Here is a 27,660-nt window from a genome sequence, read left to right as displayed (position 1 = left end):
GCCTCCCTGGCATCCTTGGACATCCAGGACGCGTACCCGCACATACCCATGTGCCTTAGGCTACAGAGGTTTCTTTGATTTGCAGTAGGGGAAGCCCACTACCAGTTTGTGGCTCCCCCTTTTGGCTTGGCTTCAACACCCTGAGTCTTTACAAAGGTATTGGCCAATTTGGCCAATATTGGTCAATTTTGGCGTTGTTGCGACAACGCGGGATCGCAATCGTGGGTTACCTAGACGATCTCCTGAGAGCAGCTTCCGCCTTAGAATTACAGGAGGATGTGGCGATTGCCATGCAAACCCTGCAGGAATTTGGGTGGCTGTTGAACCTAAAGAAGTCGGAGCTTGTGCCGACTCAGCGCCTGGAGTACCTAGGCTTACTGCTGGACTGCATGGAAGCGAGAGTGTTTCTCCCTTCAGACAAACTGCAGATTCTCAGAGCTGCAGTGAAGCTGTTGATGAAGCGCAGGTGATCGTCACTGCGCTTCTGCATGCAAGTCCTGGGCCTCATGGTGGCCTCCTTCAAGGTGGTACTGCACGCCACGTCACACCAGAGTCTTGCAGAAGGAGATATTGACAAAATAGGACAAATCTCCGTTACCCCTGGATTGGCAGATTTGGGTGAGCCAGTCAGTCAGGGACTCCCTTCTCTGGTGGCTGAGATCCCCGGCACTTCAGTCCGGGAAGTCGTTCTTACCTCTGCATTGGACAGTGATCACAACGGACACCAGTCTGACTGGCTGGAGTGGAGTACTGGGAGTAAAGTCGACCCAGGGCCTCTGGTCAGGGGAGGAATCCAAGTTGCCGATCAATGTGCTCAAGCTCCAAGTGATCAGGCTATGCCTCTCCACATGGTCGATGAGACAAAGAGGGCGTCCGATCAGGATCCAGTCAGACAACACCACGGCGGTGGCATATGTCAACCATCAAGGAGGAACAAGAAGCTTGGCTGCAGTACGGGAGGTCGCTCACATCCTTCGGTGAGCAGAGCGCCATGTACCGGCCCTGTCGGCCATTTACATCCCGGGAGTAGAAAACTGACAGATGGACTATAAGTCACCAGATGCTGGACCCAGGAGTATGGTCGTTGCATCCAGAGGTGTTCAGGCTTCTGTGCCTGCGGTGGGGCACACCAGACGTGGATCTCCTGGCCTCCCGACTCAATCGGAAGGTGCCAAGGTTCGTATCCAGGATAAGAGATCCTTGGACGAACCCGTCAGACACGTTAGTGACTCCAAGGGCTCAGTACCAACTGATCTATGCCTTTCCTCCGCTAAAACTGTTACCACATCTGCTCCGCAGAGTGGAGGCCGAGGGGATCCCAGTGATACTGATTTCCCCAGATTGGCCTCGGCATCCCTGGTACGCCGACCTAGTACACCTGGTTGCGGACGTTCCCTGGCGGCTACCGATGCGAGAAGACCTTCTGTCTCAAGGTCCGATTCTCCATCCTGCTTTATCATCACTGTTTTTAACGGCATGGCTGTTGAGAGCCAGGTGCTAAGGAACCGAGGCCTGTCTGACTCGGTGATTTCAACTATGTTGAGGGCACGGAAATCTTCTTCTCGGAAGATATACCATCGTACATGGAAGACCTATATCTCCATGTGTGAGGAGATGGGGTGGCATCCGCGCACCTATTCCATTTCCAGGATCCCGCTGTTCCTACAGCGAGGAGTAGACCAGAAGCTGGCCAGAAGCACCATTAAGGGACAGATATCACCCTTTTTCCAACGACCCCTAGCTTCTCACTCTCTAGTGAGAACCTTTGTAGTCCCTCCGGTGCGTCCACCCTTGCTCCCGTGGGATCTGAACCTGGTGTTATCGGAACAGAAACCGCCATTTGAGAACATCAGGGAAATTCCCTTGTTGACTTTCTCAGAAAGTGGTCTTCTTGGTGGCCATTACATCGGCCGGGAGGGTTTTGGAACTGGCGGCCTTGTCTTGCAAGTCGCCCTATCTTGTTATCCACAAGAATAAGGTGGTGTTGGCTTTTCACATCAATGAAGACATAGTGTTACCATCTCTGTGTTCTAAACCGACACATCCTAAGGAGGTGGCCCTCCATTCCCGTGGTCCAGGCTCCAAGGGTATATCTGTCTGCCACGGCTCCCTTCCGGAAGTGAGACTCTGTTCTTTTCGGCAGCTGGTCCGAAAAAAGGGATGATGGTCTCAGCCACCATTTCCAGGTGGATTAGACAGATTGTGGTTCAGGCTTATGCCTTGAAGGGGCAGGTGCCCCCCTTTCCTGTCACGGCCCATTCCACCAGGGCAATTGGGCTTTCTGACATCAATCGTCAGTCGCTCAAGTGTGTAAGGCGGCGACTTGGTCGTCTGTTCACACCTTTACAAAAGTCTACAAAGTGGAAGTAAGCGCATCGTCTGATGCCTGCTTTGGCCGCAAAGTTTTGAAGGCGGCCGTGTAAAGTTGCAATTTTACACTCTTTCTTCTGTTAAGAAAAAGTTACCTTTTGAATATTAATACACCTTGCTGCATTTGTTGACCGCAAGTTCTGATGCGGTTAGTTCAGAGGGTGACTCCTCTGTTAGGGAGCATCGCTGGTTGTGGGTGAAGTTATGTTGCTGTTCCCACCCCTCGTTATGACACTGCTTGGGGACATCCCTACGGTCAAGATTACTGGAGCTGTGTCCGTCAATGAGCGAAAGAGAAAATAGGATTTTTGTACTCACCGTAAAATCCTTTTCTCTGAAGTTCATTGATGGACACAGCGCCCTCCCCTCCTATTTATGTTATACTGCTTGTTGACGTACTGAGCTGCAGGAGGCATGCTGAGGGGTTATTACCAGAAGGACCGCCCCCTGGGAGGAACTGTAAAGTTCTGTTGTTTTTCACATGTATTCCATGTTCTGCCTAGTCCTCTCCTGAAGGTGGCGTAATAACCCTACAGTCAAGATTACTGGAGCTTTGTCCAGCAATGAACTTCAGAGAAAAGGATTTTATGGTGAGTACAAAAGTCCAATATTGGGGAGGTATTACGAATGGAGAAACTTATATACCAACATAGGGGAAGTACACGGAAATACAAGAGATTATGGGCTCTGTGGTTGGATGCCCCGGGGCTTGCCATGGTGGATTTAATCATGGACAAACTAATGGAACTTAATGCGGTCTGAGGAACAGTCTAGACAGGATAAGAGTGGGGGAAAACTGGTGTTGTGACGTGTGTCTTACTGTGGTACGCTTTTGCTATATGGTTGTATTGCAATGTACTTTAATGTAAAACTGCAAATGGATGGATACCAATCTTCTTTAATAAAACCTTTTTGTTGGATAAAAAAAAAAAGATCTCTATAGGGGAATCGGGACTTCCTTCCTCCTGTTGACAATCCTTCTAGTGATAACTAAAGATCTATATAGGGGAATCAGGACCTCCTTCCTCCTGCTGGTAATCCTTCTAGTGATAACTAAAGATCTTCCTCCTTCTGGTGATCCCTCTAGTGCAGGGGTGTCCAAACTTTTTTCAAAGAGGGCCAGATTTGATGAACTGAACATGCTCGAGGGCCGACCATTTTGCCTGACATTCTTTGAACCATTAAAATTCGGTCTAAATGTGTTCGGCCGAGCACTAATACACTACCCAACAAGAATTCTCATGCCTTTGTGGCTGTGTGTGGTGAAGAGATGAACTCAAGTGTATTATTTGGATACACCGTATTTTTTGGGGTATAACACGCACCTTCACTTTAAGAGGGAAGCTTCAGGAAAAAAAAAATTAATTTTAAATAAGGAACTGAAGCAAAATAAGGGTCAGTGCCCATCTGCAGACCCACCATTGCCAGGAACGCAGCGCCCACCATTGCCAGGAACGCAGCGCCCACCATTGCCAGGAACGCAGCGCCCACCATTGCTAGAAATGCAGCGCCCACCATTGCTAGAATTGCAGTGCCCACCATTGCCAGGAATGTACCCACCATTGCCACGAATGCAGCCCCACCATTGCTAGAAATTCACTCATCATTGCCAGGAATGCAGCCCCACCATTGCTAGGAATGCAGCGCCCACCATTGCTAGGAATGCAGTGCCCACCATTGCTAGGAATGCAGTGCCCACCATTGCCAGGAATGTACCCACCATTGCCAGGAATGCAGCCCCACCATTGCTAGAAATGCACTCACCATTGCCAGGAATGCACCCACCACTGCTAGAAATTCACTCACCATTGCCAGGAATGCAGCCCCACCATTGCACGGAATGCAGCCCCACCATTGCACGGAATGCAGCCCCACCATTGCACGGAATGCAGCCCCACCATTGCCGGGAATGCAGCCCCACCATTGCCGGGAATGCAGCCCCACCATTGCCGGGAATGCAGCCCCACCATTGCCGGGAATGCAGCCCCACCATTGCCAGGAATGCACCCACTATTGCCAGGAATGCAGCCCCACCATTGCCGGGAATGCACCCACTATTGCCAGGAATGCAGCCCCACCATTGCCGGGAATGCACCCACTATTGCCGGGAATGCAGCCACCATTGCAGCCACCATTGCCGGGAATGCAGCCCCACCATTGCCGGGAATGCACCCACTATTGCCAGGAATGCACCCCCACCATTGCCGGGAATGCACCCACTATTGCCAGGAATGCAGCCCCACCATTGCCGGGAATGCACCCACCATTGCCGGGAATGCACCCACCATTGCCGGGAATGCACCCACCATTGCCAGGAATGCAGCCCCACCATCGCCGGGAATGCACCCACCATTGCCGGGAATGCAGCCCCACCATTGCCAGGAATGCACCCACTATTGCCAGGAATGCAGCCCCACCATTGCCGGGAATGCAGCCACCATTGCAGCCACCATTGCCAGGAATGCAGCCACCATTGCCAGGAATGCAGCCACCATTGCCAGGAATTCACCCCCAATTGCTAGGAATGCAGCCACCATTGCCAGGAATTCACCCACCATTGCCAGGAATGCAGCCACCATTGCCAGGAATGCAGCCACCATTGCCAGGAATGCAGCCACCATTGCCAGGAATTCACTCACCATTGCCAGGAATGCAGCCCCACAATTGCAATTGCCAGGAATGCAGCCACCATTACCATCAGTGCAGCCATGGAGGGCAGGACGAGCGCCAAAGACATCCTACAGGAGAATTTCCTGTTTACACAACGGCCCCTTTAAGAGAAAGTCCCGCCTCCTCTGATGGACAGAACAGTCGTCCAATGGCAGAGATGGGACTTCCTATTACAGCTGCCATGTACACAGGAAATTCTCAGCCTGTGTGCACGGCACTCGTCCTGCTTCCTCCCTCCAAGGCAGCTGGACTATATATCTTTTGTGACCCCGGCGCTGGGAGATCGCCGGGGGCCACAAAAGATGTATATGTTTAAATAACCAGACGGGCCGTTCAAAACCGGGCCGCGATTGGCCCGCGGGCCGGACTTTGGACATGCCTGCTCTAGTGATAAATAAAGATCTGTATAGAGGAATCAGGACGTCCTTCCTCCTGCTGGTGATCTTTCTAGTTATAACTCCAGATCTATATAGGGTCATTAAAATCTCTTTCCTCCTGCTTTGGATTTCTCTATAACTAAATAAGTAAATAGGGGGATCCCTCTAGTGATAACTAAAAATCTAAATAACGGAATCAGGACCTCCTTCCTCCTGCTGGCGATCCCTCTAGTGATAACTGCAGATCTATATAGGGGAATCAGGATCTACTTCCTCCTGCTGGTGATCCCTCTAACGATAACAAAGATCTATATAAAGGAATCGGGACCTCCTTCCTCCTGTTGGTGATCCTTCTAGTGATAATGAAAGATCTATATAGAGAAAGCAGGGCCTCCTTCCTCTTGCTGGTGATCTTTCTTGTGATAACTACAGATCTATATAGAGGAATTGAAAACTCTTTCCTCCTGCTAGGGATTCCTCTTTAATTAAAAATGTATATGTGGGATCCCTCTAGTGAAAACCAAAAATCTATACAATGGAATCAGGACCTCCTTCCTCATGCTGGGTATTCCTCCAGTGATAACTAAAAATCCATGCAGGTAAATTAGGACTTCCTTCCTCCACCTAGTTATCCCTTAAAGGGTTATCAAAAGATCTAGTGATGCACCCAGAAGCCTATTCCCTTTCCCCATGGCCTGGCCACATTGTTTATTTTGTAATCTCCTGAAATAGGTACCCTCAGATCTTTTTCCTCTGGTAGTTTGGGCCAACATTTTACCCCCATTGTACTTTATTTGTCAGTTCTTTTACACCAAGTGTATTCTTTTGCAATCTTCGTCAAAAAGAAGCTTGGTTATTTGTATATAATAATGTTTGTGACAGATATGGTTGACTATGGAGGAGGGTCATTCTGTGTATGTACTGAACTGTTTCTGTTATGCCTTGCGGCTAATTTTTTTTCTCCTCATCACATAGATGATCCAGCCCCTCCTAGACCTCGACCAAAACCGCAGCAAACTCAAACTATACATTGGGCACCTGACTGCTCTGTGCCATGACAGAGACCCCCAGATTCTAAATGCACTTCACCCGCCCGAATCCTACCACCTGGACGACAACCGGGCAGCTTGGGAGCAGAAGCTGCAGACGCTTAGCGCCGAACAGGTGAGCGGACTAATGTGGATTCCTGTTCATTTATAGAAAGACAGTTAATTATTATATTCTTACTTTTTGTGTTATTTCAACATGTACCTAACAAGTTATTATTCACTCAAATGTACTTATCCTTGCTTACTGTGCTATATCTGATTATATTTGATTTGTAGATATTTGGACATTGCTTCTTCCAGCTATTAACAACTATATATAGAAGCAATGATTGTTATAATTTTCCTTAAAATGACACTAAACAATATATCTTTTCTCTTTCGTTCATTGACGGACACCGCTCCTTTAATTCTTTTTTTTTTTTTTTTTTAAACAGCACAAGTTTATTGAAAAAAACAAATAAAAGAGAAAACAGTACAATAGGTACAGATATAGAACTCTCTATAAATACAGGATATTGGTAGGTCATACAGTAGAAATCTGACAGACTTGACTGCAACTCCGGCTCAATTCACTCCACACATGTTTGCAAACTCTCTGCCCACCTGTCCCAGATTTTATGATATTTGGCTGGGCAACCACGGTGTCTATAGACCAACTTAATATAGGGTAGCTTATGATTAATATCTACTATCCACTCACGAGCGGTAGGTATGGCAGGACGCATCCAGTATTTAGCCACCAACTTTCTTGCACTAAACAGTGTGGAGCGCAAGAATGTAGCTAAAAAATTATCTACGTTAGCATCGGGAAGTATGCTGAGTATACAAATTTTAGGATCCAGTTGGAGGGGTGAACCCATGTGGTCGTGCAGAAACTTAATAATCTGGCCCCAAAACTCCTGGATCCTTGGGCATTGCCACATTAAGTGGTAGAACGTACCGTCTGGGCTTGAGCATCTGGTATATCCCGGGTTGTAATCAGGGTGGTATCTAGCAATTCTGACAGGGGTAAGATATGACTTATGTATAATGTATACCTGTGTTAAGCGGTCAGGTAGGTTAAGTGAAATCTGTTTGACATTCTCCAGTGCGTCATCCCATTCCTCTCCGTCGAAGGGATCCATATCTTCTTCCCATCTTATCCTAGCACGTTCAGTGATTTGCGCCACAGAACGGGCACGCAACAGATTATATAGGGTCGAGATTAATTTAGTCGGGTCATCTCCCATTATCAGATCTATTAAAGCTAGCGGCTGTACACCCGGGAGGCCTTGAGCAAATTGCGAATGGAGCGCATGTCGTAATTGCAAGTATCGGAAGTGCATGTGAGGGGGTATGTCGAATTCCGCTTGCAAGGAAGGGAACTCCCTAATGCCCAGAGGAAACACAACCTGATGCAGGTAAACAACACTCCAGGAAGCCCACAATTCTGCAGCAGGTAACCGGCGCAATTCGTGTAACAAGGGGTTGTGCCATAGCGGAGTATGTGAATGGTAATAGTCCGCACCCACTAATCTAAGGGCTGGTCTCCAAATACCTCGGTGGTGTGGTAGGATCCGGGCCCGGACATCTACCACCCCACCGCCACGGAAAATCATTTGAAGGGGAGTATGTGTGTGGGATTCAGCACCCCTACCCACCAAAGCCTGATATCTGTGTCTGTCTAACTTGTGCAGATGATAAAAATGAGAAATTTGTGCTGCTATATAATACGTGCGAAAATCAGGGAGGGCCGGGTTGGCCCCATAGAGGTCGGGTTTTTGAGAGTGTTCCATGCCACCTTATGACTAGATGGGCCCCATATAAAGGTATTTAGAATACTGTCTAGTGTTTTGAAGAATGTCAGAGGGACCATGACAGGGGAATGCCAGAGTACATAGAGGAGCTTTGGCAACAGAATCATTTTAGTAAGGTTGACCCATCTCATAACCCCAATGGGGAGACGGGACCAAGCCTGCGTCCTTGTCTTCACATAGAGAAACAATGTTTCGATGTTGTAAAAGACATAGTCTCGAGGCTCTCTTGTGACCTGTACTCCCAGATATTGAATAGAAGAAACTCTGGAGAGCGGAAGAGAGGCGGCACACTGGTCTGGTGGGGAAAAATCGAGAGCTAAAAGCTGCGACTTGGTCCAATTAATACGTAGGCCGGAATGACTACCAAACTCCTCTATGACCTCCAAGGCGATCCGCAACGATGGGCCCGAGTCCTCCAAATATAGTAGGGTATCATCCGCGTACATACGCACCGATTCCACCAGAGAGCCACACCGGAGACCCACTATGCCTGGGTGAGCCCGGAGTATAGCGGCTAGTGGCTCCGCTGCCAAAGCATAAAGCATGGGGGAGAGTGGACATCCCTGATGTGTCCCATGTCCTAACGGGAAGGGGTCCGACACCCAGCCATTAACCGCTACTCTAGCCATTGGGCGGTGATACAGAAGGGTGATCCATTTAACAAAATTAGGGCCAAAGCCAAACTTACCTAAGCACTCCCAAAGGTAATTCCATTCAATGAAATCGAACGCCTTAGCGGCGTCCAGTGACACCACTGCCCTCGACCCCACCATCTCGTGCCCAGCCTGAATGTTCATATATAGGCGACGGATTTTCATGGCCGTGTTTTTCCTGGGCATGAATCCCGTTTGGTCTGGGTGAATAAGTGATAGAATGATACCACTCAAACGGGTGGCAAGTACTTTAGCCAAAATGTTTATGTCTGCCTGGAGCAGCGAGATGGGACGGTAGGAATCCAGAGAGTGGGGGTCCTTTTCTGGCTTGGGTATTACTATAATAACGGCTTGCCTTAAAGTATCAGGAAGGGATTCGGACTCAAAAATATGTGTAAATAACTTCAGTAGCTCCGGCACTAGCGTCTCGGCGTATTGGGCATAAAAATCTAGTGGAATACCGTCAAGCCTGGGGGCCTTGGCCATGGCCAGGGAAGCTATAGCTAGGCTGATCTTGTCCGCTGATAACGGAGCCTCAAGATCCCTGATCTGTGCATCAGACAGCCGGGGAAGGGAGACACCCTGGACGTATGCCCCAGTCTCAGCTCTCGGTGTAGTCACCTGTGACGCATATAGGGCCGCATAGTATTCCCAAAACATTTTAGCTACCATCGGCGGATCAGTCACCTCCTCACCCCTACGGTCAGTTAACGATACCACCGGGGGTTTGGAGTCCTGATGCGCCAGGTATGCCAAGAGCTTTCCTGCCCGTTCCCCCTGCTCAAACACACGTTGTCTAATAAAAAACAGCTTCTGTCTAGCCTGCTCAAACTGGAGATGGTCAACTACCCTTGTGTGGTGTCTTACAGTGCCTTGCGAAAGTATTCGGCCCCCTTGAACTTTTCAACCTTTTGCCACATTTCAGGCTTCAAACATAAAGATATAAAATTAAAATTTTTTGTGAAGAATCACCAACAAGTGGGACACAATTGTGAAGTGGAACGAAATCTATTGGATAATTTAAACTTTTTTAGCAAATAAAAAACTGAAAAGTGGTGCGTGTAAAATTATTCAGCCCCTTTACTTTCAGTGCAGCAAACTCACTCCAGAAGTTCAGCGAGGATCTCTGAATGATCCAATGTTGTCCTAAATGACTGATGGTGATAAATAGAATCCACCTGTGTGTAATCAAGTCTCTGTATAAATGCAGCTGCTCTGTGATAGTCTCAGGGTTCTGTTGAAAGCGCAGAGAGCATCATGAAGACCAAGGAACACACCAGGCAGGTCCGTAATACTGTTGTGGAGAAGTTTAAAGCCGGATTTGGATACAAAAAGATTTCCCAAGCTTTAAACATCCCAAGGAGCACTGTGCAAGCGATCATTTTGAAATAGAAGGAGTATCAGATCACTGCAAATCTACCAAGACCTGGCCGTCCCTCTATACTTTCAGCTCAGCCAAGGAGAAGACTGATCAGAGATGCAGCCAAGAGGCCCATGATCACTCTGGATGAACTGCAGAGAACTACAGCTGAGGTGGGAGAGTCTGTCCATAAGACAACAATCAGTCATATACTGCACAAATCTGGCCTTTATGGAAGAGTGGCAAGAAGAAAGCCATTTCTCAAAGATATCCATAAAAAGTCTTGTCTAAAGTTTGCCACAAGCCCACCTGGGAGACACACCAAACATGTGGAAGAATGTGCTCTGGTCAGATGAAACCAAAATCGAACTTTTTGCCCACAATGCAAAACAATATGTTTGGCGTAAAAGCAACACAGCTCATCACCCTCAACAGACCATCCCCACTGTCAAATATGGTGGTGGCAGCATCATGGTTTGGGCCTGCTTTTCTTCAGCAGGGAAGATGGTTAAAATTAAGGGGAAGATGGATGCAGACAAATACAGGACCATTCTGGATGAAAACCTGTTGGAGTCTGCAAAAGACCTGAAACTGGGACGGAGATTTATCTTCCAACAAGACAATGATCCCAAACATACAGCAAAATCTACAAAGGAATGGTTCACAAATAAACGTATCCAGGTGTTAGAATGGCCAAGTCAAAGTCCAGACCTGAATCTGTGGAAAGAGCTGAAAACTGCTGTTCACAAACGCTCTCCATCCAACCTCACTAAGCTCGAGCTGTTTTGCAAGGAAGAATGGGCAAGAATTTCAGTCTCTCGATGTGCAAAACTGATAGAGACATACCCCAAGCGACTTGCAGCTGTAATCGCAGCAAAAGGTGGCTCTACAAAGTATTAACGCAAGGGGGCGAATAATTTTGCACGCCCCCACTTTTCATTTTTTTATTAGTTAAAAAAGTTTCAAAAATCCAATAGATTTCGTTCCACTTCACAATTGTGTCCCACTTGTTGGTGATTCTTCACAAAAAATTGAATTTTTATATCTTTGTTTGAAGCCTGAAATGTGGCAAAAGGTTGAAAAGTTCAAGGGGGGAGAATACTTTCGCAAGGCACTGTAGTATCTGGGCCTTGGTGGGTGTAGGGTCAGTGGTAAAGTCAGTGGTGGCAGAGTCCAACTCCCACAGGGCATTGGACAACAGACTTTTGGAGGACCGTTTTAACCTGTTGATCTGCCGTGATGAAGTGGAGCGCACATGCAGCTTGAAGGCCTCCCAGATGCTATCAACTGAAGCCGTATCCCGGTTGGTATTAAAAAAAACTGCCACTCACCCCCAATGTCCTCACACTCTCTCAAAGCGGATATCCAGAAAGGATGAAGCCGCCATGGTTTAGGTCCAGTAGGCCGGATCAGTGAGAACGTTGCCCAACAAGGGGCGTGGTCCGACAGTGATCTGGCATAGTAGCCCGTATCTACTAGCCTGGGTAGCAAGTGGTTGGATACAACAATGTAATCAATTTGCTACATAGAAGAATGGGTTGCAGAGAAACAGAAATAAGTGCGTCCATTCGGATACCTAAATCGCCACAGGTCAGTGAGAGAAAATTCATAAAACGTGTGGCTTAACCTAGTGTCCCCATGCTGTTGTCCCCCTCGACCAGGGTATAGTTTATCCACTACTGGGTTAAGAACCATATTAAAATCCCCAAGCCAGATCGCTGGAATAGTGGGGTGTTGAGCCATAAAGGAGAGCCCCTCCGTAATTATCCTATGGTCATAAGGCGGGGGTATATAATAGGCAAGAATGAGGTATTGTTCACCATGTAACAGGCAATGTACAAATATATACCTGCCCTGTGGGTCTGTCCTCAATGAGATTAAAGTGAATTGAGCCGTCTTAGCCACCAACATGGACACCCCAAGGGAGTATGGTGTATGAGTGGCGTGATAGGCCCAGCCAATCCAAGGGCGTCGCAGCGCTAATTGTAGTTGCCTAGTGACATGTGTCTCTACCAGGACCATGATATCTGCTCTATAGGATTTAAGGCACCCAAATACCGCCGCACATTTACGTTTATCCCGGATCCCTCGGACATTCCACGTTAGTAACTTAAAAGTGCCCATGATATAGTCTTCTCCAACATCTCCAGGGGAGAATAGCAGGTGTACCCCAGGGCAGGGCTGCACACACTCCTGCAGTTGTCATTATATAAACAGAGGAGAAACATTTTCCTGTACCATATCCAATTATATCTTGTGCTATAAACTGAACATACAGCATAAAAACAAAACCCTTAATGTAACACTTTACATCTCATCCCCTCCCTCCCTGCTCTCAGCCACCCAAACTGCTGGAGCTCGTGTCCCAAAACAAACTAACAAACACTCGGCAATGTCAGGTTAGGCTGGAATTGAACCATGTGTCCATTATCCGCACACCTCGCAGTTGTGCGGTGCCCAACACATTGGCAGAACTTACAAGTCTAAAAAGGGGCATGTAGCAGGTTGGAGTTCAGGCATAGCAGTCACATTTGATTAGTCAAGGTGTCCTGCGACTCTGCCATCTTCCCAAGAGAAGGGCCCAGGGGGTCCCGCTATGAGGTCTAGCAAGGCTCCAGGGGGGAGGGAGGGTATGGAACGAACAGGGGAGGAAGGCGAGGGGGGAGGGCAGGGAGGAGAAAGGGACAGAGGGGGGGCACGGGGTATGGGAAGGAGGAAGCCAAGGGGCATAGAACTATCTCACAATCCTCATATACACATGACTAATACCATGAAATAAATCGGGGATAGACCAGCGGAGCTTGGGCATAGAAATTGTCAGTCACCTCGGACAGTGAGGGTGGCAACCGTTACCGTTACGAATATACCGTGGGAGTATCAGGGGGGTAACAAAAATTAAAAAAAAAGGGGGGGGAAGAGGGGGACATGGCTGCCGTCTCGAGGATTCTGTTTAGTTAACAACGCGCAGGCAGTTCACCAGCACCTCGCGTTCAAACAGAAAGGGGCGGCCAGGTAAGTGTACTCACAAATCCTGTGACAAAGTCAGTCCCGAGGCTGCCGATTCCGTGCCGCATCTCTCTGATCCAGCCAGGCCACCGCCATCTCAGGATCTTCAAAAAAGTAGGCCCTGTCATCACCTACAACGCGGAGCCTGGCCGGAAACAGCATGGCATACTTGATGTGATGTGCCCTGAGGCGCCTCTTAATTTCCACGAATCGGGAGCGACGTTTTTGAACTTCCGCAGAGAAGTCAGGAAACACCGAAATATGCCCATTCTGGAACGGATTTTCCCTCTATCCCCGGGTAAGGCGCAGGATGGCATCCCTGTCTCGGTAGTTGAGCAGTTTGGCAATGCACGTGCGTGGGGGTGCTCCCTCCGGTGGTGGGCGAGCAGGCATCCTATGAGCCCGTTTAATTACAAAGGAGGTAGAAAAGGCTTCCCTACCGTAAGCTTTAATCAGGAGGGTTTCCAGAAACGTTGCCGGGTCGGCACCCTCGGAACCCTCTGGGATACCAATGAACCGCAGGTTAGACCTGCGAGCCCTATTCTCGAGGTCGTCTTGTTTCTGGGCTAGCTGCTGGAGCTGTCTCTGTACATCCTCCTGGGCATGCTGCATGGGGAACAAGACATCCTCAGCCTGACTGATCCGGGTTCCGGGTTTCAGCTTCCTTCACCCTATCCCTCAGCTTAGCCATGTCCTGTCGGATCAGTGATACATCCACTTTAACCTCCTCCAGCTTAGATGTCAGCGTGGACTGGCAGGTAGAAATCGCCTCGAGCACCTTCACTGTGTCCGACGTGGCGGGCTTAGCAGGCGGAGATGACTGTCCGCCATGTTGGCCCTCATGGTACCGCCGGAATTTGTCAAGTGTTGCAGCCGCCGCAGCGCTCCTCTTCGGCGGAGACATGACCCCTAACTGCACAGGGTAATAGGGGATACAATACCAGTTAGAACTTAGGTAATGTATTCGGTGGGCACACAGGATCGCTGCAGGAGATCGCGGTAGGAGTGGAGCTCAGCTCACATGCGTCTTACTCCATCGCTGTCCAGGCCACGCCCCACCGCTCCTTTAATTCTTGACCTTAGGGTTATCACGCCACTTCAGGAGAGGACTAGGCAGAACATGTAAAAACAGCAAGACTGCACAGCACCGCCCAGGGGGTGGTCCCTCTGGCTATAACCCCTCACCCTGCTTCCTGCAGCTCCGTTATTTTTCTGCCTAGTGTAGAAGGACCTGGCTCCCTGAGGGGACCATTGGTCCTGGGATTTTTTTTTTGATCCTGTGATCTACTATCAACAGCCAGCTGGGTGACAGACTGCATAATATAGATCCTTGTAGTCTCCCCAGCCTTGCTTTCGAGCGTCAGCAGACTCTATCTACGCGCTGGGTCGGCCACGACATGCCCCTTCTGCTCAAGGGGCGGCCGGGAGCTATATGCTCCGGGGCACACATATGACTACCGGCTACTGCTGTCCGTGTAACAGTGTGCCATAGCCAGCAGCCACCCTGTACTGCTCGGGTGATGGGACTGTGGTGGAATGGGTCCAGCAATCCTGACAGGAAGGGCAAGTACGGCTCTCCCTGCCTTGGCAGGATAGAGCAGCGTGTGGCATTCCCTGGGAGGTCGACTAGGGGGTCTCTCACTCTCCCTTTCCTCTCGCCCTATCCCTCATTCCCTTCTCCCCCTGCTGGGGCCGCTGTGTGACTGGGCATGAGGTGTGGTGCATATACCTAGACCGGGGGTCCGCCGGGGGGGGCTCCGAGCTTTGGCAGGTCTGCGCTGGCTGTTAGGGTCCATTTTTGTTTTTTGTTTTTTCTGACCCTTTTTACTGCACTGTGAAGCGCCTGCGAAAATTTACCTCAGGAGAGGTCGCCGCCATTTTGCTGAGGCCGTGGCCTTTTTCCTGTAGTCTTATGCAGTGTATGGCTGTTAGCCATTTCCTAGAAGGTTCAGCGGCCATTTTCTTGGTGATTTTTGTACTAAGGATGGCCAGCAGCCATTCCCTTGAAGCCTCAGCACGTTTTTACCTCTAGCACTGGGTCTGTGTACCTCAGAACAGCGTGGGTTTCACTCTGAGCACTTTGTGACTGAAATAGGGCAGAGAGGTCAGCGGCAGCACAGCGCAGCACTTGTATAGGGTGGTCAGTCCTGCGGAGGGGCCCCTCAGTCTGTGAGCAGCTAGGAGGGGGGGATATGTGTACCTTGCCTTAAGTCCCTAAGTTGTGGCAGGCGGGTGAGGGTCAGCATTGCGTCAGAAGCTGGCACTTCTTCCCCAGACATCCCTGCTATTGCAACCGGCTCACTTGCAAAAAATACGGTGTCTATGGACGCTTTGTCGGCGGTCCTGGAGACCTTTGTTGCCATGGTGGAAGCGGCGTGCGGGTGCAAGGGGGGGGTAAAAACGCCCCCTGCCCCCCCTGTCTTCTGGGGAGAGCTAGGATTCAGACTCGAGTCCCGCGGTAACTTGTGGCCCCTGTTCTGACGTGTTAGAGGATGCGGACCAGGACCATTCGGACAGTGAGAATGACTCTGTGTCCAGGTTAGCGCAGGAAAAAGTAGGAGCACTTATCACTGCGGTGCGAGATACCCTGAAAATACAGGATGCAGCAGGAACCTCTTCTGAGGTGACGGTCCCTTTTGGGTCCTGCAACCTGGCCTGCACACCAAAGGTGTTTCCGTATTTGACTTATTTTGATAAGTTCATCTACAAGGAATGGACAGCGGGCATTTTCAGTCCCAAGAAGAATGGCGGTGCGTTACCCCTTTGAGGAGAGCCTCCTGAAAAATGTGCGTCTCCTCCAGTCATTGACCCCCCAGTATCCAGGTTAAATAAAGTAACCACGATTCCGGTAGAAGGGACTCCTGCCTTCAAGGTTCCTGCCCATAGGAGGGCCGAAGCAGTGGCCCAGTCCATGTTTACGGTAGTGGGCTCAGCGTTTATTACCTGTGCTGGCCTTGGTGTCGCAGATGCTTACTGAATGGGCAAAGCTGTTGTACCGTGAATTGGAGTAGCAACAGTCTCCCCCGGTCTGCATAGATCTGGCAGACCAGTTGGTGCATGGCCTTAAGTATGTCTGTGATGCGGCCCTGCATACGCTCCCCCTGCTCTCTAGAGCATCAGTATCAGCAGTGGTGCTACGGTGCCTGATTTGGCTAAAATGCTGGTCTGCGGACTAGGCATCTAAAAAAGCTCTGGCGGATTTGCCCTTCCAAGGTGAGAGGCTTTTTGGAGCTTCGCTGGATGACATTATTAAAAATGTAACCGGTGGGAAGAGCACATTGCTCTCACAGTCCAGGAAGGGTAAGGAGCCATGCCATAGGCAAGGGCTCTCTTTTTCCACTCAGAAACTGCTTTTTCGCCAACCTGCGTCGGCAGGTAAGCGTTCCCAGTCCGACAAGGCTCCTGCTGAAGGACAAAAGCGTCCCTGGTTTCGCAAGCCAAACAAGTCGGCAAACAAAAATGTTACCACATGAGGGCTTGCCTTCTCCTAACTCTCGGGTGGGGGTCTCCTTCGGGAGTTTGCAGCCTGGTGGACCTCTCTACTGTCCAACCAGTGGGTTTGCGAACTGGTTTCATTGGGATACATGATAGACTTTCTTTCTTGTCCCTCCAACCTAGATCTATTTCCAGCTCATCTGGAAGCCCTGTTCAGGGCAGTACGGGACCTGCTACTGCACGGGGTGATAGTACCTGTACCGACTCTGGAAAAGTTTCAGGGATTCTAAGCCAATCTGTTTGTAGTCCCCAAAAAGGAAGGGGTACGTCCAATCTTGGAATTGAAGTCCCTCAACAGCTTTGTGAAAGTGCAAAGGTTGAGGATGGAATCAGTTCGCTCCGTGGTCACTGCACTCCATCGAGGGGGTTTTCTTGGCGCCCCTGGATATCCAGGATGCGTACTTACATGTACCCATATGACTCAGGCATCAGAGGTTTCTGCGATTTGCAGTCAGGGAAGAGCACTATCAGTTTGTGGCTCTCCCTTTTGGCCTTGGCATCAGCACCCCGAGGCGTTACCAAATTGTTAGCTCCAATTCTGTTAAGGCAACGTGGGATCACAATCGTGGGTTACCTAGATGACCTCCTTCTGAGAGCAGCTTCCGCCTCAGAATTAAGGGAGGATGTAGCGATCACCATACAGACTCTCTGGGAGTTTGGTTGGGTGCTGAACCTAAAGAAGTCGGTGTTAGTGCCGACTCACCACCTGGGCTTGCTGTTGGACTCTTCAAACTGCGGTGAATTTGTTGATGAACCGCAGATGGTCGTCGCTGCACTTCTGCATGCACATTCTGGGCCTCATGGTAGCCACTTTCGAGGCGGTACCATACGCTCAATTTCACACTCGAGTCAGAAGGAGATTTTGTCAGAATGGAACAAACCTCCATTATCCCTGGATTGTCAAATTCGGGTGAGCCAGTTAGTCAGGGATTCCCTTCTCTGGTGGCTGAGGTCTCCGGCCCTTCGGTCTGGGAGATTGTTCCTTCCTCTCAATTGGACAGTGATCACAATGGACGCCAGCCTTACCGGTTGGGGGGCGGGGGTGCTGGGAGTACAGTCGGCCCAATACCTTTGGTCGAGGGAAGAATCCCAACTGCCGATCAATGTGCTCAAGCTTCGGGCGATCAGACTTTGCCTCTCCACATGGTCAGTGAGGCTACAAGCACGTCCGATCAGGATCCAGTCAGACAACGCCATGGCGGTAGTGTACATCAACCATCAAGGAGGAACAAGAAGCTCAGCTGCAGCACGGGAGGTTGCTTACATCCTCCAGTGGACAGAGCAACACGTTCCGGCCCTGTCGGCCATATATATCCCGGGCGTAGGAAACTGGCAAGTGGACTATATAAGTCATCAGATGCTGGACCCAGGGGAATGGTCGTTGCATCCGGAGGTATTCAGGCTCCTTTGCCTAAGGTGGGGCACACCAGATGTGGACCTCTTGGCTCAATCGGAAGGTGCAGAGGTTTGTGTCCAGGACAAGAGACCCCTGGGCGGATGCATCAGACGCGTTGGTGGCTCCATGGGGGCATTATCGCTGATTTATGCCTTTCCCCCCCCCCCCACTCAAGCTTCTACCACGTCTGCTGCGCAGAGTGGAGTCCGAGGGGATTCATTGGCCTCGGCGTCCTTGGTACGCCGACCTACTATGACTGGTGGCAGATGTTCCTTGGGGGCTACCACTGCGAGAGGACCTTCTAGTGCAAGGTCTGATACTTCATCCTGCTTTACCATCGCTGGTTTTAACGCCATGGCTGTTGAAAACCAGGTTCTAAATGACCGAAGTCTGTCACTATGCTGAGGGCACGGAGGTCTTTTTCTCAGAAGATTTACCATCGTACATGGAAGGCTTACATCACCATGTGTGAGGAAATGAGGTGGCGTCTGCACACTTATTCACTTTCCAGGATCTTGCTGTTTTTGCAGCAAGGAGTGGATCAGAATCTTGCCTTAAGCATCATCAAGGGACAGATATCAGCCTTGGCTGTCTTTTTCCAACGCCCCTTGGTGACTCACTCATTGGTGAGTACCTTTTGTGCAAGGGGTTCGACAAGTAGTCCCTCCAGTTCAACCACCGCTACCTCAGTGGGATCTGAATATGGTGCTATTGGCGCTTCAAGAGGAAGTAAACTCAGCCCACAGAATCCACATTCATCTTTGAATCAATACTTTCAAATATTACAAAGTGCACTCCCATGTCAATTCTTCTATTAATGTTTGTTTTTATATACATTTTCCCTACTCTCTATATCGATCTTCTGGCAGCAGGATGTGCCATTTCAACTCCTGGAATCCTGTTCCAGAGCGGCGTATATTTCCACCCTTCCTACCTTAATCCCACGCATGTGCGGGTCTTTCTATCTTACTGGCCATAGACCCGGTGTTTACACAGCCCGCAAGTGCGGGAGCGCTGGCGGGATTAAAATAGATGCTGCTGAGTTCTGATGATGCCACCACAGCACGTTTGTGAAGGGCTCGATAGCCTCTAAGAGTGCCGTGAATCAGCACATGCGCAAAAGAGGTCACTGCAGGGGCCAGAGGTAGATTTCTCTGGAGCGGTGCAGCTGTGGGGAAAATAAAGCCAAGCTACATGTAAGTTATTACAATATGCTTTGTGTAGAAAACTTCTATAGGAGGGTTTACAACCACTTTCAGAAACTGTCGTTTGAGAACATTAGGGAGATTCCCTTGTTAACACTCTCGTTCAAAGTCGTTTTTCAAGTAGCTATTACATCTGCCAGGAGGGTTTCTGAGTTGGTGGCCTTGTCATGCAAGTCTCCCTACCTGGTCATCCACAAGGCGGTGCTACGTCCGCAGCCTTCTTTCCTTCCAAAGGTGGTTTCGGCATTCCACCTAAATGAGGACATTGTGTTACCTTCCTTATGTCCTAAGCCGACACACCCAAAAGAGGTTGTCTTACATTCCCTGGATGTGGTCCGGGCTTTACGGGTGTATCTGTCTGCTATGGCTCCCTTTCGGAAGTCAGACTCAGTCTCGATGGCTGGTCCGAAAAGAGGTCTGGCGGTCTCGTCGTCCACCATTTCTTGGTGGATCAGACAGATCGTGGGTTCAGGCCTATACCTTAAAGGGGCGGGTGCCCCCTTTTCCTGTGACTGCTCATTCCACCTGAGCAATTGGGAACTCCTGGGCTTTCCGACATCAAGCGTCTGTCTCCCAGGTGTGTAAGGCGGCGACTTGGCCGTCCGTTCACACTTTCACTAAATTCTACGAAGTTGATGTAAGCGCATCTTCAGATGCTTGCTTTGGCCACAAGGTTTTGCAGGCAGCTGTGTAAGGTTGCAATTACACTTTCTTTGCTAGTTGTAAACTCATATTTTGATGCACAAGTTGGCCTGTGGTTTTGATGGCTGCCGTTTAAGATGGCGACTCCTCTGTTGAGGTGTTCCCTTTGTTGTGGGTGAAGTTATGTTTTGCGATTTCCACCCCTCGTTTTTTAACACTGCTTAGGGACGTCCCTAAGGTCAAAAATTAAAGGAGCTGTGTTCGTCAATGAACGAAGGAGTGGGATTTTTGTACTCACCATAAAATCCTTTTCAAGTTCATTGACGGACACAGCACCCACCCCTCCTTTTTATGTTTGTACTTCTTTTTGACGAACTGAGCTGCAGGAAGCAGGGTGAGGGCTTATAGACAGAGGGACCGCCCCCTGGGCGGTGCTGTGCAGTCTTGCTGTTTTTACATGTGTTACATGTTCTGCCTAGTCCTCTCCTGAAGTAGCGTGATAACCCTAAGGTAAAAAATGAAAGGAGCTTTGTCCATCAATGAACTTCAGAGAAAAGGATTTTATGGTGAGTACAAAAATCCCACTTTTTTTTCTGCAAAAATAATCCATACGCATCCCTGGCAATTATTGGCCCTTTAATATATTTTTTATGAAATTGTGTCTTACTGTTTTTCTGCCTCTGTAACCCATCCTCCATGATCTCAGAACTTCTCCATTTACTCCTCACTTCCATTTGTTTGGAACAAGCGGTGTGCATAAGATGCAGTTAGAATTCAAACTACAAATCCCGTAGTTTCTCAGAAGCAAGCACATGAGGGTGGGTATGTTCCTACTTTTAGTGGGACCATGGAGAATGAACAAAGCCACCCTCTAACAGGATATTAAAAAAATCATGAATTGAAGAAGGCTGAAAATAAAGGCTTGAATGTTTTTGTTTTTTTTCTAAAATAACCATCTGCGCAGTGGTATTGCACAAAGTGGCCTTAACCTCGTCTTCTGGGGGCCCCTTCTTTTTTGTGTCTGCCACCACAGCAATTGCTTGCTATGAGGGCAGACATGCAGGCTCTCTGTAAACGCACACAGCTTGGCCCTTCCCTCTCCTCACATGATTTGATTGACAGCAGGAGCCATTGCTGCCTCTGTTCCTGTGAGGAATAAAAGAGACCAACATCACTATAGACGGGCACAACGTTGGATCAAGATAGGATTAGGTAAGTATATAGAAGAGTGAGGGGGTAATACAAATACTGGGAGGCTTTTTTTTGCAGGAAATTCATTAAGGTAAACAAATAGTCTAACCTTTAGAAGTACTTCAAGAATACATAGTTTATTAGAATGTTCCTTTTTTTTAAACCACAGTTTAAAAACTTTTGGGGTCAAATAGATACATCCCAAATAGGATCCCTCACCTGCTTAGTTAAGGATCTGCCTATATGGTCATATGATCACAGTCAGTGTTGTAATAAGTAACATTCCCACCATCCCAAGTCATCCCTCTAAACCAGACATGTCAAACTCCAGTGAAATAGCAGGCCATATTCAGTGGAAAAAAGGGCCGCATTGTCGGATTGATTTACTAAAGGCAAATAAACTTTGCAAAGTGCAGTTGCTCTAGAGATTAGTAAATGAGTAGAAGCTGACTTCCATCATCCAAGCATGTGCCAGCAAAAATTCTTCAGTTTTTTTTTTTTTGTTTTTTTTATGTGATTGGATTTTTTGCAATTGCAAAGTGAACCTGTACCACATTTACTAAGCTTTGGAGCAACTGCACTTTGCAAAGTGCAGTCTATTTGCCTTTAGTAAATCAACCTCTGTCTACTGAGGGCAAAAAAGCAAAAACAAAAGTGAGAGCACGAGTGCTTTCACACTGAAGCGGTGCACTTGCGCGAAGGGAAAAAAAAGTCCTACAACCAGCATCTTTGGGGGGTTGCGGGAGCGGTGAATACACCACTCCTAAAATGCCCCTGTCATTGAAATCAATGGCCAGCTTTGCCATAGCGATTCGGCAGCAGTGCTTTTAACCATTTTTCAGCCACTAGTAGGGATTAAAAGCGCCCCGCTACCGCTGACGAAGAAAAAAAATAAGCCAGTTACAGGAGCAAAAAATCCCTTTTCCAAATTGTCTACAGTGCTTCGCAGTTTAAAAAAACAAAAGTGAAATTTTGACAGGTTGACTTTAAAGGATACGTTCACCTTTTTGAAAAAAATTAAAATAAATCAATGCACATCTTTTTTAAGCTAAAAAAAAAGTGCAGTTAGAATTGTTTTTATTAGGAGCCTGTAATGCATTGCACCCACAATCAGAAGATCGCAGGTGCAATCTCAGGCATCTGCAGACTGTCAGTGTATCTGTCTGCTCGTACCTCGTACAGGCAAGCAATTACAGTATGGCAGGAAGAATCAATAAACTACCCAGAACACTCCTCAGCGCCCTGATAGTTCATTAAGAATGAACAATGACTGATGGTAGTTGTGGTCCCTCATTCACAGAACTCTGTGATGAATGACGCGGCTGGGTAGACAGAGCCCTGCGTGGGCGCATTTTTTTTAAATTTGTGATAGCAGGTACTGGGTGAAGATCCCCGGCCTGCTGTCACAGCAGACACTCAAGGAGATGCAGGGTCCTGCTCATTTACCTACATGTTACACCCTGGATAAGGAAAGAATGACCATAAAAACTTGTTATAGAGGGAAATGCTGCTCCGTTCACACCTGGACGTTGTGGGATTGTGGCAGAATTTCTGCGATTCAGGCACTACAGTCACAAAACATAGGTTCAGGTGTCATTATTTTCAGGCACCTTAAACACTGTGCATTTTTCATGTGATTTACTGCGCGACAATTTGTATTGCGTGAAGCTTGTCACCCCAAAAGGAGCAGGAGCTTCTTTTGGGGCAACAAGCTTCATGTGATTCGATTTGCTGCAGTTATTGTGCAATTTACTGTGAAGCGATTCTAATTGCATGAAGCTTGTCAACCAAAAAGAAACAGGAGCTTCTTTTTGGGGACAAGCTTCATGAGATGCGATTTACCACACAACAATCATGGCAAAACTGCACCACGTTTTAAGTAGCATTGCAAATAATGAAACCTGAACCTGTGTTTTGAGATCCCAAAATGCCCAGGTGTGAATGGAGCCACCCTAGTTCCCACATAATGAGATTCTCACAGATTTGCATGACAGGCTAGATATTATGCATTCCTATTGAGGTGATTCACACAGATTCGATCCACACGCATTGTGTTTTGAGTGCCATTATGAAAAGCACCCTGTGCGAGATTGTAGAGGTGTGTTCTAGACTTACAAGTGATATGCCACGTACACACGATCGGATTTTCCGACAACAAATGTTGGATGTGAGCTTGTTGGCGGAAAGTCCGACCGTGTCTATTCTACATCGAACATTTGTTCTTGAACTTTCCACCCAAAAATTTTGGCTAGCACGTTCTCAAATTTTCCGCCAACAAATGTTTGTTGTCGGACTTTCCAATCGTGTGTACACAAGTCCATGGGACAAAAGTCCATGCATGCTCAGAATCAAGTACGAGCTGGAAGTACTCGATCTTGTAAAACTAGCGTTCGTAATGGAGATATCACGTACGTCTTGTACGTCACTACGTTCGTAATTGTTGGCCAACATTTGTGTGACCGTGTGTAAGCAAGACAAGTTGGAGCCAACAGCCTTCGAACAAAAATCCACGGTTTTGTTGTCGGAAAGTCCGATCGTGTGTACTGGGCAATAGAGTGGCATGTGGAGATAACTGTTCACATAGGATTGCTATTGACAGGCGTTACTACATTGACGTGAATGGCAGGCATTTTTGCATTGAGGTCAATAGGAGGCAGTTGTGGAGAGAGAGGAGACACAACTGCACCTGACTGAATTCACACAGGAACTGGAATGACTTTGTGATTTCAATTTACATAGGTGTGAACCAAGGCACCAGGATGTAATTTCTAGTCGCCATGGTGACCTGGCGCCTAGGATTTGTCGAGCCCTGGTGTAACAGGTTATGAAAGATGAACTTATCCTTTGAACTTCTTTTCATTAGGTTCTGGAATTATAATATATTACATATGATATCAGTTATTGGTTTGTGAGATGATGGTGGTTATCCTGATTTTGCTGCTAAAATCTCCTCTTCTTCCTTCCAGTTAAGCGAAGAGCTAGAAAAATGCGAGCACGAGAGTGCGGAACTGCAAGAGTTCGCCAATGCCATCCTGCAACAAATTGCAGATCACTGCCCCGACATCCTGGAACAAGTTGTCAATGCCTTGGAAGAGTCGTCATGACCTCACCCATCACGGGTAGCAAAGGACATCCCGCACGGCCCTGTTACATGGACACAGTGTTAGTCAAAGACTTTTTTGTTTCCTTCCCCCTCCTCCATCGCACAGGTGGGGGACCCGCACACACAGCCTTGCACTGCCTGTCGGCTCACTGCGCACTTTCGCAGTGGCTGACCTGTCTCATGGAGTTCTGGGGTGGCAGCATTGATCCCTCAGGACCAAAAATGATTTCTTCTATTCTTTCAGCATGGATCGGACCTCTCCCTAGTCCTTGGTGGGTTTACCCATCTGTTCTACAACCAACCCTTCAGACACTTCAGAGACATTCTACAGAGATGCAATAATGGTCTGCCTTGGGGGGGGCCTCGTGTTCTAGTGTTTGAATGCAGCTGCATCCGGGGCCCATCACACCAGTCCCGGAAGGTGTCAGCGAATTAAACTGTTACAATGGGATCACTTTTAATCTAAAGAGATTATGTTTCTGTCCTACAACCTACCAGCACTACATTATCAGACCAGGCGTCTTTCCTTTTCCGACCTTCCACCTGCCTTTTTCTCAAAGAGTTTTCTTTACAGCTTATGTGAAAAAGCACCTGAATTTTTTTCTATTTAATGGTTCTGGAATTCCCTCAGCTAGTGAATATTTCCCAGTCCAACACTAGGTCAAATTTTGATAGTTGACTCCACGGATATCACCAATCCACAATAGCCAGATAGAGTAAAAATTTACAGTGCAAGTCTGTCTCCTCAATAAAAGCAGCTTGTAACATTATGTGGAAGTGTCCCAGATTTAAGGGCAACTTAGTGCCAATATCCACTGCCTCATTTTTTTTATTTTTATGAAATCAATCTTTTTTTCTGCAACGTGCTTTAAGTGATGCCAATTTTTTCCACTACAACTAGTTTTCATGTGTCATAGCCATGATTCCTGACACATGCATGAATTGTATGTGCTGCCTGAACACCTCTCCAACAAGCCTAGTGCATGAAAATCATACAGCCAATCCTGCAGTTTGGAGAGGATTAAGATTTTGTGTCACTCATTTAACCAGCTGTAGATGGTGCTAAACTTGAACCGTAGAAGGAGCTAATGGTTTTTATGTAAAGGATTAGAGGCCAGTACAATAAATGGGAAATTCCATTACTGGCATAGGTAACTATTTTTTTTATTTAGCAGCTATTGAACATTTGGGAAAATTGAGTTTGGCATCTAGGTTAGTGCAGGCATTTTGCTTTACTGACAGCCATTAGAAGCTAATAAGTAAATCATGTATTTGCCCTTGTGCAAAGCATAGAGTTTTGGTTAGTATCCTTGATGACCTGTTGGACATCTTAACTTCACTTTCCCAAAATCATCCTCTTCTACCTGAATCATTGGCTTGTCCATCCTGCAGAAAATGGAAACCCCCTTGCCTCTGTCAACCTCAGGAATCCAGCTCATCATCCAAAATCTGGGCAATTCAGGTCCAAAAAAGGGGTTAAAAGGGGGTTGAGAGGTGAACAAGAGATATTAAAGTGCTCTCTGCACCCATTGCATCTCTTTAAGTTATTTGAATGTTATGGAATGCATTGAACTGTTCTGGCTTTTTCAGTAAACGATCACCAGCCAAGATCATAGGTTACTGTCAGTCTTGGGATTATGCCAAATCGCTACACAAGAATTTTGTTAGAAACTACGATGGCCATTTGACTGTTTCTGCAGGATAATTTTGCTATAAATGTTAGATGCATCGGTTTAGACACTTTGGGGTTCCACAAAACCATTTTGCTGCCATTTTGAAGCACCACCTTAGTGGGTAAATCAGATTTTCCAAGAATTCCAGCCCTATCATTCACATAGCAGCATTTTCATAGTCCAAAGTGAGCTAATAGGCATTCTTGTTTGTGCCTTAAAATGATCGCAGGTCATGAATGAACAGATTGCCCAAGTATTGCTTCAGTTTGGCTGCTTTTGTTGTGAAGACCAGATTAAAATGCTATGACCATACATTTAGACAAATTCAAATTTTAGGTTGTTGGTTTCTGTCTGACCACGCCTCACATATTTGCATTGTTTGTTTTAAATCACTTAATCACTCTCCCATTCAATACTGTACAACTTTGAGGGTTGTTTTCTCTGCTGTCAACCCGAAAAATCCTTTAGTAGCAAAAAAAAAAAAAAAAGGGCTGTATGATCGAACCTTACATCCAGGGCACCGTGGCCAATCATGACTGTTAGATCAATACATTTCATAGCCGCGGTTCATGTTATGTACTGCAGTGCTCCAACAACTTTACTAAGGAATAGTCAACATATGGAAATGGTGGCAGAATCTTAAGGGAGTGCTTCTTGAGAATTATAGATCACCTAACTACATAAACTTTAATGAGTTTGGACATTCAGGAGTATGAAAACCTTAGGAACTGGCACACAGTGCCTACAGCCAAGAAGATTTTAGGATTAAAAACACTAAGAAAAGAACTGTAATTTTGTCCTTAGCATGGACTGCAAGAAAGCTGCTAGAATGGTATTTTCAAGTAAACATCCGCCTGGAACTCTTTCATGGGTAATCATTGTTACTTTGAATGCTGAACGCAAGACGTCGCATGCAAGTCACAGCTCTGCAAATTACCTTAAGGCACGTTATTGCCTCATATTCTCTCTAATACAATAATCTGTATTGTGAGGAACACAAAACAAAATCTCTTTTTATTAAAAGGAAACATGTCCGTTTTTTGGGTGGGAGGGGGGCATACAGTTTACCATTACAAGGATAGCTATATAAAAAGATTAAAAAAAAAGTGTTTGTAACTACACTACAAAAAGATCTTTACTGAGCAAAATGGCTGGCGCTGCTAAAAATGTTTAGAATAAAACTATTGGGAAGGGGGAACTTTTTTTGAAAAAATTTTGTGTCAAAAATAAAATAAGAAAAACCTCCATTCCTGGTGTGTTTTGAGGAGTAATGTGTCACCTGAATTTTTCAGGCCTTTTTACTTTATATAAATATATATAAATATTTTTTTTTTCTTGTGGTTTATGCCTGCGCCTGGCCCTTAATGAACTCCTCTTATTTGTGTACATGTCTAATGTCTGTTACTTACTGTATGGACAGGACGACCCCTGATTTTGTTCAGATTGTCAGTACATTCAAGGGGGCGATCCGGTCAACCAATCCACAGAAGTAGAGAAAAAAAGTGTGTGTATATAAACTGTTATGGCACACATGTATGTATAGATGTATGATATGTGTGCGCGTGTGTTTTACGTATGGAATATTTGCCATATTGAAAATGTATTTTTTTTGTTTTAGTTGTACACTACAAAAAGCAGTGAACATCAAGAAAATATTCCCTCCTAGGTAAAGCT

General features: G+C 47.3%; 1 protein-coding gene across 17 annotated transcripts in view; it reads left to right on the top strand.

Annotated features, from left to right (window-relative positions):
* ERC1 (ELKS/RAB6-interacting/CAST family member 1) overlaps positions 1-27,326 on the top strand; it is a 430,374-nt gene extending 403,048 nt beyond the window's left edge. For 11 of the 17 annotated variants that reach the window (XM_077468912.1, XM_077468911.1, XM_077468908.1 and 8 more), the window contains 2 exons: positions 6,393-6,581; positions 24,177-27,326. In XM_077468912.1, the coding sequence (XP_077325038.1) occupies positions 6,393-6,581; positions 24,177-24,314 (327 nt within the window). In that variant the 3' untranslated portion in view covers positions 24,315-27,326. Of the gene's footprint in view, positions 1-6,392; positions 6,582-24,176 lie in introns of those variants that run through there. The other 6 variants (XM_077468918.1, XM_077468917.1, XM_077468914.1 and 3 more) reach the window with 1 other exon arrangement.
* Positions 27,327-27,660: the final 334 nt, after the last annotated feature.

The sequence above is a fragment of the Lithobates pipiens genome, unplaced genomic scaffold (assembly GCF_037356315.1).
Source record: "Lithobates pipiens isolate NorthernLeopardFrog02 unplaced genomic scaffold, aLitPip1_a1.2 Scaffold_8, whole genome shotgun sequence".
NCBI classification, from domain to species: domain Eukaryota; kingdom Metazoa; phylum Chordata; class Amphibia; order Anura; family Ranidae; genus Lithobates; species Lithobates pipiens.
This window is presented reverse-complemented; position numbering and strand designations above follow the sequence as displayed.